The 10,914-nt window shown below is 51.5% G+C and overlaps 1 protein-coding gene across 1 annotated transcript in view; it reads left to right on the top strand.

Moving 5' to 3' along the window:
• Nucleotides 1–366: 366 nt before the first annotated feature.
• LOC119106433 (dual specificity protein phosphatase 22-B) overlaps nt 367–10,914 on the top strand; it is a 43,518-nt gene continuing 32,970 nt past the window's right edge. The window contains exon 1 of the mRNA XM_037230075.1: nt 367–516. Coding sequence (XP_037085970.1) covers nt 448–516 — 69 coding nt within the window. The 5' untranslated portion in view covers nt 367–447. The remainder of the gene's footprint in view (nt 517–10,914) is intronic.

Raw genomic sequence — 10,914 nt, 5'->3', positions numbered from 1 at the left:
AACTGCGGTGCAGTTCAGTGCGGAACTCGTGCAGCGCAGATGTTTTTGAACATGATATTGCAATGTACATGTTAACTATTCGTGTCCGAGATTGCCGATAATATTTCGTTTGGCGGACGATACTGCAGCGAGCATCCCTCAATGCAAAAATGTTGAGGCCGCTCTCACATTCACGACAGCTCGCCTGAGCGTTACCACACATAACACATCGTATTTTCCACCCACGGTGGGAGTCGAACCCGCGTCCTTCAGGTCCCAAGCCGAGCATCATCACCACGCGCACCGCCCGGCCACTCAGCGCCCCTCCCGCCGCCGTTTTCAGAGCGTGAGCGGCCGCCCGACCCGCAGACGTCGGCGGCCGACCCGATGAGAGCCGGTCAGGGGTCAGAGGTCAGCCGATGACCGGGCCGCTGCCCCCTGGCGGCGCGGCGAGCCCCCCAAGCGGCCATGGCGCGGTCCCAGCACGACGAGGACACCCCGCTGGTTTCCGTCACCACCGCCATCGGCATGGACCAGGCGAGTGATTTACAACGCGCTAGTTTCGGCGAGGAGACTAAGCACAGCTGACTGCGGGTGCTAAGGTCACGGCCTCGCCAGGTCATCGGGCAGGCATTTCACACCTCCACGGCTTTGACAGCTCTCGGAGCAGGTGATGGACAGTCGTGACGTATCATTAGTACTAATCTTCTCGTCGCATGGCCAGCTTATGAACATGGATGGCGAATGAAAGATAAAGTTCAAATGCGAGCCGATGGAAGCTGTGTATGTGGACAGAAACATTGAAAATGGTTTCATAAAAGCCGTTGGCAATGCACGTTGGCATGCGATTCGTGCGATTGCGTACGCAAGTCAACTTACCATATAAAACAAGCACATGTGTATAATTCTCTCGTACTGGTACCTCAACTTCAGGAGGTGAACCTGAAAAAATTGCGCGCAGTTTCACGCCAAGAAAGCCGTAACACTTGTTCCTGACACATGAAACCTCCCATGACCTCTCGTATTCTTTTTCCACCATTCGCTGTCCAAGTAGCAACACCCATGCAAATTTTTGGCCTCAGCGTGAGTTCGGCGCCAGTCATCGCGGGCACTCCGGTCGGAGGTGTCACTTTCTTAAATCGGTTGGGGCGGGCGGAGCTGAGCCAATATGCTTGGCCTAACTGACCTGAAATCCTGATTTCTTTCCGGGCTTCCGCCACCCTCATTTGCGTCCCTGATGCCAAAAGTTTTATGTGTTTTGACAGTTTTATGTGTTTTGACCACATTCTTATGATTTACTGCTGATAACGTAATGTTAATGAATGGATGTGATGTAATGTTACAATGTCGGCCGGTGGCGTGCGTTCCGCGGTATCGCTGGTTGCCGCCCGCTGCCCGTGCCAGCCGTAGATCGCCGTGCAATGTTCCTCAAAAACCGCCGCTGCTCCGTCACGTTTATTTAGGGCAAGCCCTCCGGAGGTTGCCGGCATGTTCGCGAACGTGCCAGCAACCGGCACGGCTGGCAACGACGACCAGAAATCTACAAGTCTGCGGGAGGTATTTCAGGTTGGATCTGGTTTCAAGGACAGGTGCTCACCAGGATGCGCTTGTCGGGCGGGAGCGACGAAGGCCGGCACCGTGCATCATAAAACAGAACAGCACCATGCAAAACAGACCAGCACCATGCAAAACGGAGCAACACCATGCAAAACAGCACAGCACCATACAAAACAGAACAGCTTTATGCAAAATAGTGCAGCACCATGCTGAACAGAGTAGCACCATGCAAAATAGTGCAGCATCTTGCAAAACAGAGCAGCGCCACGCAAAGTAGTGCCGCACCATGCAAAACAGAACAGCACCATGCAAACCAGTACAGCACCATGCACCATGCAAGTGATGCACAGCGCGTACGGTGCACTTGTTTGAATGTAACGATCCGGAGTTCCTCGCGAATGCACCGAATAACGTACGAACAGCCTCAATCATTAGATTGCACGTCAAACATAAAATGACAATCAAAAACACTTTACGTCCAGTTTTCTTGGGGCAAATGAAATACTAAGAACGACGATCACAGCGAAGATACCCGCTATCTGGAAGTCATTTCAAATAACGACTAAAATTTGCAGCCAGATAGCGTAATAAAATTAACTTTACGGAAATGCATGGAAAGTCGTTAATGCATAACAGATGAAACGCCAACTATTTCTCTAAAATACCGGATTACGTTAAACCATTACGACAGATGTAAACACGTAACTTGTTCAAGAAAAGTTGTCCTTATCATACATACAAAAGTGGATCAAGTCGGTTACGTTCCAGGGGGGGGGGGGGGGGGGGGCGGTGTCAGATGGGCTAGTCCATGCCTGAGGCAGGCTGTTTCCCGAATGTTTATATTCCGCTGTGGTTTGGTGCAGGGTAGATAATTTGAAAAGGCCTGTACGAGACGTCTAACCTGTTCGACGCACCGATAAATTGTGGTGCTGATCCATAGATGTGCATCAGAGCAGTCTTATCATCGTTTCTCAGTCGGTGATGCGGGTGGCGGCTGTCACTGACGGGCAGCCGGTCCAGGGCGGGTGGCGGCTGTCACTGACGGGCAGCCGGTCCAGGGTGGGTGGCGACTGCCACTGACGGGCAGCCGGTCCAGGGCGGGTGGCGGCTGTCACTGACGGGCAGCCGGTCCAGGGTGGGTGGCGACTGTCACTGACGGGCAGGGCAGCCGGTCCAGCTCGTTGGCGGCTAACGCGGGGCCGGTGCAGACTCAGACAATTGGTTTCCAAAAGAAGGGCCTAAATTTCGCGGCTTAAATTTTACATGACTGACTCCGGTTTGATGGATTTTTTCGCATTGCTTTCGGCAGACCGTATTTGAAGTTTCCAAATCCGTTCCGTCTTAAATGCTGTGACTAAAGTTCATCTCTTAAACATAGGTCGGCGGAATCCAGGCCTATGAACATTTTTTAGATTTGGGAATTGACTCGTGTTCAAAATTCTGATCAGTATGTGCTCGTGCTTTGTTAAATAGACAAGCGTGACGACTGATGCATCCCAAGGACCGAAATGCCTCCCACTCTCATGTAATTTTGCCCTAGATAACTGGGTATTGTTGTCTGCAGGATGCTATATATGAGTCGGGTAGGCAAGATTGTGCATCAGCCCAAAACACGTGCATGTGCATGCGTTTGCTATCTCAACAGGACATTCACTATCTCCAAAAATCTATGATGTTGGGTTAAAAGCGGACAGACCTCCACCGCCCATCCCACCCCTCTGGTCGCTCGGGCTGACTTCTATGGAGACGTTCCTTAGTATGCCATGAACCCTGACCCCTCTCTTTGAAACTTTCCTATGCCTGAGTTTCATTGGCCCAGTATTCCTTTTTTGTTCATATGCATTGGGAGGGGGTCCCTGAAGAGTATAGAGGGCGGGGTCTTAAGTCAGGATTGAGAGCTTAGCCCCCCCCCTCCCCCACGGAGGCATACAATGTGACACCCCTGACTCCAATGCAGAGGCGATTCCAACAGAGGGCCGAAATCACAATTCTTTAGGTCACGATGTGATCTGGCATTACGGTGCTGTGATGTCTTTCATGCATTCGATTTCTTACCGTCCTGGCTGTCCGAGTGATTCTGATGATCCTGCTCGTAATCCGTGGACATCACAAGGCTCAGCTAATTCATCGGTAATCGGCCGAGCAATGGGACTAAATACATCCGGGGGTCCAAAGAGTAAAGCAGCAATTCATCGGATCTGACTAAATCGGAACCTAAAGAGCCAGGGCAAAAGACGAGAGAGAGAGAGAGAGAGAGAGAGAGAGAGAGAGAGAGAGAGAGAGAGAGAGAGAGAGGAGAGAGAGAGAGAGAGAGAGAGAGAGGAGAGAGAGAGAGAGAGGGAGAGAGAGAGAAAGAGAGAGAGAGAGAGAGAGAGGGAGGGAGGGAGAGAGAAAGAGAGAGAGCTCATCGCTTCCGGGCTGAATCCTTTGCACCCCCTCGCGCGTTAGACCTCCCCCCCAGCTGTGATCCGGCGTCGCACCCATCCGGCGGCCACTGATGCGGCGACGGCCGCTGCGACGGCCTTTGATCGCCGTCAATCTCACAGATCACGGTCGGCGGAGCGGCGACTGGCTCATTTCCTTCGGAAGCCCGCACGCAACTGCGACTCCGTTTGGAGCGGTCCGCCGCGCGCCGCGATGGTCGCCCCGATCGTGGAACAGGCGGCCGGAATGCCGCCATTGATTTCAGGCCGGCGCCGGGGTGGTCGGGGCGCGGGGCGAGGTTCCCAGGCGGCACGAAGGGGTGCCGCTGCGGGCGTGGCGTGCCGGCGGAGGCTCCATCACGAACGCGGCCGGTAGGCGGGGCTGAGCGGCGGCGCGCGAGGCAGGTGTGGTGTCTGAAGGCGGGCGGAGAAAGAGAAGAGGTGGAATGGTGGCGTGTTCTGTTGGATAGTAAGGGTGAAGAAACAAGTTATTTTCTCAAATTGGGGCACGTTTTACAGACATCGTTTCTCTTTTCATTTTGCACATAAGTAATCTACCACTGCTTACCCCTGATATAACGTGTCTATCATTCATGCGCAGACAACACCGCTTTCAAATTCAAATACGAAAGATGACTGAGCTTCGGGAACAAGTGAACTCATCATTTAGGCACATCGCCGAATGGTTCGGAGCCAACTTTTTATGTACTGATGCTGCAAGAGTTATAGACAAAATTATACAAGGAGGGCATCCAATATAAAAATTGAAGTGAGGATAAACAATGTGCCGATCGAGGAAACAGACGAGATAGCGATCTGGGAGTTATTGCCGACATTATACAAAAACATTGTACAATAACACGCTCAACTTCACGAATCGTGTCAACTATATTTGCTGCATCATCAGCCGGCATATAGAAGTAGTTAGAAGAATTAGGTATTTCATTGACAGAACTATAGCTTACACTTAATTAAGGCGTGGATTATGAGCTAAAGCCTCAACTCCAAATGCAGCATGACCGGAAATCACGGTGCCAATACATTGGCTGATTGTCCAAAATGATACACCACGCCAATTTTTTGCTGGTTTTAGTCATAAGTCTCGGTCAGTTTTGGTTTGGGTCATGACCTTGACGCCCCAACATCTCCATACCGCACTGCATCACGCAAACTAACGGTGCGGGCCCGTCCGGACACCAGCCGGACGGAAAGCCGACATGGATCCACGCGGCAGCACTTTCGCCCAGCTCCAGGACGCGTGTTTTCAGGGCGGCTTTTCTACCGCGACCCAGCCGGCGACATTCGCTATCTAGAGGCAGGCACCGAAAGAAATCTGCATAATTCAGGCCTGGGTCCCGGCACTAAATTGGGTGCACACATCCATCATGAAAAGCCGACGCCAGCGCAGGCAATCTCCCAGCGGGTGTCCCTGCGTCCCGACCTGAACCCAGGCACACCCTGTAATCACGTCAGCCGGGGGACGTTGCAATCAGCGGGGCGAAACCCTGAAACCGCGTCGTTTATGACGGCCGTGGTCACGTTTCATAGAGCTGAGCGTGTTCTAGTTGCAGTTCGGACCGCACTTGTGCACATAGATCAATGAACTTGGAAGGAGTTAACACCATATGCTGTGATATGCATGCACGCCTCGACTTAAAAGACATAGTGCGATTTGGGAAACTGGCTGCCAATCGCTGGAGAACGTCTTCAACGCCCGTGGATTGTCGCACGTTCCCGATGCTGGTGAGTGAAGCTCTGGCAGTGGAAAACCTGACTGCTTCTCGCTTCCGCCGGCCAGAAATCGGTCCGAAGCAGCAAATGCTTCTGGTGGTGAACTGGGGTGCAAAGATTCTCGACTCTTCTGTCGTTAGTTAGCCCTCTACGTGAGTGTAAAGGCAATGTTTGCTGGAGGACGCAGCCAGTCTTTTTTGCGACGGAACCTGTCTCATCCGTTCCCCTTCCCTCCTCTCCGCGCCCCTTCTCCTCTGCATCTCTCCACCCACGCATTTTCGCACGTCTTCGGGGACTAGGCTTTTCCCAATGAGCTTAGTGGAGCTAATGGTGACGCCCGTGGTTGCAGACGGCACGTATTGTGGCTGCTCTCTTCATGGTGATGGTGCTGGCTCTGAGCCGCTGGTCTCACCAACGGTTTTTGTGAAGGGTTGTGTGATGGATTAGCGACAGGTGCCCCAGTGCTGTCACGGTTGACGGTGATTACTTTGATAGGTCCCGTGATGTGTTGTCACCTCCGAGAGATGATAAACGCGGCAGGCTCGTTAGTATTGAGTAAACACGCGCTCAGGTGCGGGGCAACTTGACCTCTCCGAAGGTTTTTCCGGAATGGTTTTCGAACGGCGCGGTGCAGCAGAACCAAATTCTGCATAACTGTAGAAAATTGAATAGCGGATTGTTTGGGACCCAAAGTTCAGATGTACCTTGTAGAGTCGCTGACCTCCGGCAGGTTAAAATTAGGCCATGGATTCAGCGAAGTCAGTTTCTAGGGAATCGTTCAGTCTGATGCAATAACGGAAGGTTGGACGAAGTCATACATCTCTGAGGTACTTTATTAGGCAAAGCAACGATTGAATGAACAAATTTCATTGACCTAGGGTCAGGTACGAAGATTACGCTAACGTCAAAATCAATCCATTTTATTACTCTAGGGCTCGCTGTATGGGATAGTTTTTGGTGCTTATTTTGAATTTATTGATAACAGGAACCACATTATACATCTTACATGCATTTCTTAAAGGTAAGAATGGGTCACTGACCTAAAATAACCCGGGTCAACATATTTTTAGGAACATTCTACCTAGCGCAATCTTTGTCGCTTATTCGAATGAAGAACTCAGAGCAGTATCGTGGGGTTTTGGTCGCCATGACTTTCAAAAGCTCAAACATCGTCACTGACCTTAAACGAACATGTGACCTTTTGCTGAGAACAGCTGTATAGGTTTTGCTGTCATTTTTAAGATCAACTTGGAATGTGACCTTGTTTGACCTTATTTGACCCGAAGATCATGACCTAGGAGCCTCAAACTTTGATCTGGGCAAGTTCACGCACGGGCCAATACGCCCTGTCAGTTTGGTAATTCTAGCTCTGCCGGCTCCTGAGATCTCGGGGGGAGTTAAGTTGTTCCCCCATTCGAGCGAAGGGTTTACAACTGGCCACCCGGGCGCGTGTAATGCCTGGATCGTGTAGTTCACCTGCTTAAAATTATTTACATTTTCGGTCACGATTTACTAAAACTATTTCAAGGCCACTCCATTTACCTGCTTCATGTAACTACATGTGGCACTGGCGTCAACATAATTTGCACCAGCCTCACTGCTGCACAATATATCCAAGAGCGCGAAGCCGGTGCCGCGCCCGAGCAGCAGGGTGGCGTGCGCTCCCCCCACCTCACCAGCTCGTCCATCACGGCTGGCGGCACGCGAGGCGCTGCGCTCTGTGCGTGTACCATGTGCGGCTCAGACCCGAAGCGGGCACTGCCCCCCCCCCCCCTCCGCTCTGACCCGGGGGGCAGTGACCATTCAGGGTTGGACGCGAGCTCGACGATACGTCGTCGGGAGCGACACTTCGGACCGGTTACCGTCCCGGGCCTCATTAAATATTCATGTCGGACGGCGTTCGGTGTGGCCGACACAGGGCTGGTAATGAGTCGGACGTCGCGCCGCGGCCGTTGCGCCCGCCGAAGACAGACGCGACGTGTCCGGAGTTTCAGACGAATCGACTGAAACTGGCCGAGGTCGGCCCCCCGGCGCTGTAAGATGCTTTGATGCATTTGTGTGGCTTAAATATCGAGTGCGGATCTTGGATGTCGAGCTGAGATCAGCAATGCGGTCGAAAAGGTTCAAGATCAAGGAAGCTTTCTCTGGGATCACGGAAGCCAATGCAGTATTGGGGACAGGACGGCTTTGGAACTGTCTTTCAACCCCCGTCTTACCATTTTCGAAAGGTTGGGAAGCCTTTCCTTGCCCTTCGCGTGCGCTTGCACTCCAGCGGAAAGTGCAAACGGCGGCCAGTGACAATATTTACTCCCGCTCCCTCATGATTTCCAGCATTATTCCGGCCCAAACCTGGGTTTTAGGAGGATTTGAGTGTTGATCCTAATGTCACGTTAGCTTCCAAATATTGATTTACGTCATTTAGTCAGGACTAATTGCTAAAGATTCATTTTCCCGGCTTTGAGACCGTCTTGTTATTGACTCCACGGCAGGCGTCGGTCCTTGGTTGCCTCTGTCTGTCTTTTCTGAGGCTGGCTACCCTGTCTGAAATGCAGAATATGACTTATCTCGGGAATATCGTAGCCCTTTAGTTGAGAGCTGCTTAACTCAATAACGATTGGAGCAGGGCTCTCACAACAAGTGCTGCTTAGCTTGTGCTCTAAGCCTAGAAAACAATCTCATCCAAATGTTGGGACCAAACTTAGGAGAAAAAACGTTGTACAGGGTGCCGTTCTGGCACTAGTTGAGACGCCTTGAAATCTGCAGTTCAGAGCTGACCAGGTTTGAGTGGCATCGGAACTGACATCAATTTTCAACACAATGCAGGTCGATATTTTCGGATCTCGGTAGCGTCCTGACACTGCCAGCTGGGGCGCTGGTCTCATGCTACCATGATGATGATGGTAGCATGAGACCACCATCATGATGATGGTGGTCTCTCGGTCAGCACCAAATCATCATAATGATTTGGTGCTGGCTGACGCACCGTGGTAGTAAAGCATAAAGCATGAGCATAAAGCACTAGGAAAATTACATGTGTGCGACATCGGTCCCCGGGTGTGATGTTCATGCAACATCTTAGCTGGGTGTCCTCAGGAAAGGGAAACATAATGTGTGAGGAAGACTCACGTTGCAGACGTGTCCTTTCGCATAGACTACTTCCAGTTACAACTTCTCCACAGAGACAGCCCCACTCCAAACTCCGCTAGGTATGGGGAGACCCATGTTTTTTAGAATCGCTCTACATGCTCCAACTGCATGTACCTACACATTGAGGCACAGATAACGCGGAACTGCATCCATTTGGCATGCATTTTCAATGCAAATGTTGGGATGCTTGCAATTTATGCCCTGTGCCTCTATTCCTGGAATTAATGGCCGTCAAGTGTACTCCGCTGGGGTCAAAGGAGCCGCGCTTGAGCCGTGGAAATTGAGGCAGCCTTCAAAGCAAGGGTGGACGTAAAACACCATCTGGGGGGGGGGGGGGGAGGGGAAAGGGAAATGGCCATTCGAAGCGGATGAAGTCCAAAATGGCTTCCTGATTTTTAAAAACTGCTCAGTTTTTTTTTTGTTTTGCTCCAAAAGGCGTTCTAAAACAATTTCGTTTAGCGAACGTTGCTGAGATTTTCATTGAAGGCCAGACTTGTGTCAGCTTTTACCCGACTTTGGCCGTGTTCGGGGCCCATGACTCGGGCCGCCTCCCCCTCCCCTTCTGGATCCGCTGATTCACGGTTTCCATCCTCCCTCCCCCCCCCCCCAAGAAAAAACGTCAGGTCCACTCGCCGCCTGCCCTAATCGCTCCGGCGGAAATGGCGCGTCACGTTGCACTAAATGCCGCATCTGGCAGCGCTTCCGCGAGGGGCGGCCGGCCGACGCTGACGCACCACTCGCGCTGTCTCCGTAATGGGCGTGTTCGACCAGCGGCCACTCCGGCCGCCTTACTGGAAATGACGAACGAGCCCATTAGTCATCACGGCCGCATCTGCATTTTCCGGTCCAGAGGCGGGGCGACGTCGGACAATGCGCTGGCCGGAAGACGGACATGGAAGGCCATCTTTGGCGATCGGGCTCATCGAACGGGCGGAAAGCGGCGGCCAGCGTGAAGAGTAGCGTCCGCGGTCCTCCTGGCCGTTAGCCAAGCGGCGAACATGGATATGCATGGCGGCAGCGTGGCTGGAGTCTGGCGGCTCTAGGATATGAGGTGCAGTAGTTCCAGTGATTCGGTGTTAACTTACGTCGCACCCAGATTCCCTCAAAAACACAAGAGCTGCAACGGACCGTGTTTTGAGAAATTCTGGTCTTTGGCCCTAAATTATTTTATAACACACCGTCTTCGCTTGGCGGCCTGTCGGTGAAAATGCTCGCCCTCTGTCCCACGGTTCCCGTCATTTCTTTGGATCGGCTAAACAGCGAATCGCTGCAATGCTGGTTGTGATTGACCTTTTAAGTTAGGTTTTCAGAGGGATTGCACTCTTCTATAGCATTGATAGTTGCTAGGCATATATGTTACGCAAAAACTGTGGCAGACTCTTGTGATCTTTCTGATGCTTTAATGTTTGGTACGGAATGTCTGTTTCAGCGGAAATGATTCTGCAAAACTTTGGCCTTAGCATGGGCGCTTGGAAAGTGAATAAGCGATAATAGTACGGCCATCATGAAAGCACTCTAGTTCATGACATTATGACCGAAGACGGAGCGCCAAAGTGACAAAATTTGAGGCGCTTTTTTTTATTTTTTCGAGATGACAAGCTGCTTTTTTGAACGAAGACTTCCGCTTGGACGGCAAATACAAACGCAAACCCTGTTGATAGCTCTAAACATTTTAACCAGCTGTGAATGCTGAATTGCTCTTAGAGATGCGAGCGGACATAGTATTCAGTATGATATTTGAGGACACACTAGGTACCCTCATTTTATTTTGCGATCGACTGCAAATCGCGCATCGATATCCATGAAAACTTATATAGAACATACCAGACGGCATAGACCAAACGCATTTGAAAGAATGGTGCCCCCACTTTCTTCGCAATGCTTTGCTGTTTCTGAACTGCGTCAGTAGCTGACAATTCCGGTGTGGTCATGTAAACAACATTCGCAAATCAGCTCTCAGAGCTTCTCCAGTTGCCATCTGTCGTCTGGGTGAACCCATGCTCTGACCTGACCCGCTCTGACCTGACCTGGCGTCACGTGCTTTGGCCGGCGTGGGGTCGTTTTCCTCGAGCACACA

Source organism: Pollicipes pollicipes, unplaced genomic scaffold (genome assembly GCF_011947565.3).
Source record: "Pollicipes pollicipes isolate AB1234 unplaced genomic scaffold, Ppol_2.1 Scaffold_6138;HRSCAF=7277_pilon_pilon_pilon, whole genome shotgun sequence".
In the NCBI taxonomy this organism is placed as follows: Eukaryota; Metazoa; Arthropoda; class Thecostraca; order Pollicipedomorpha; family Pollicipedidae; genus Pollicipes; species Pollicipes pollicipes.
The sequence above is the reverse complement of the archived record's forward strand: the minus strand, read 5'-3'. Positions and strand labels throughout refer to the sequence as shown.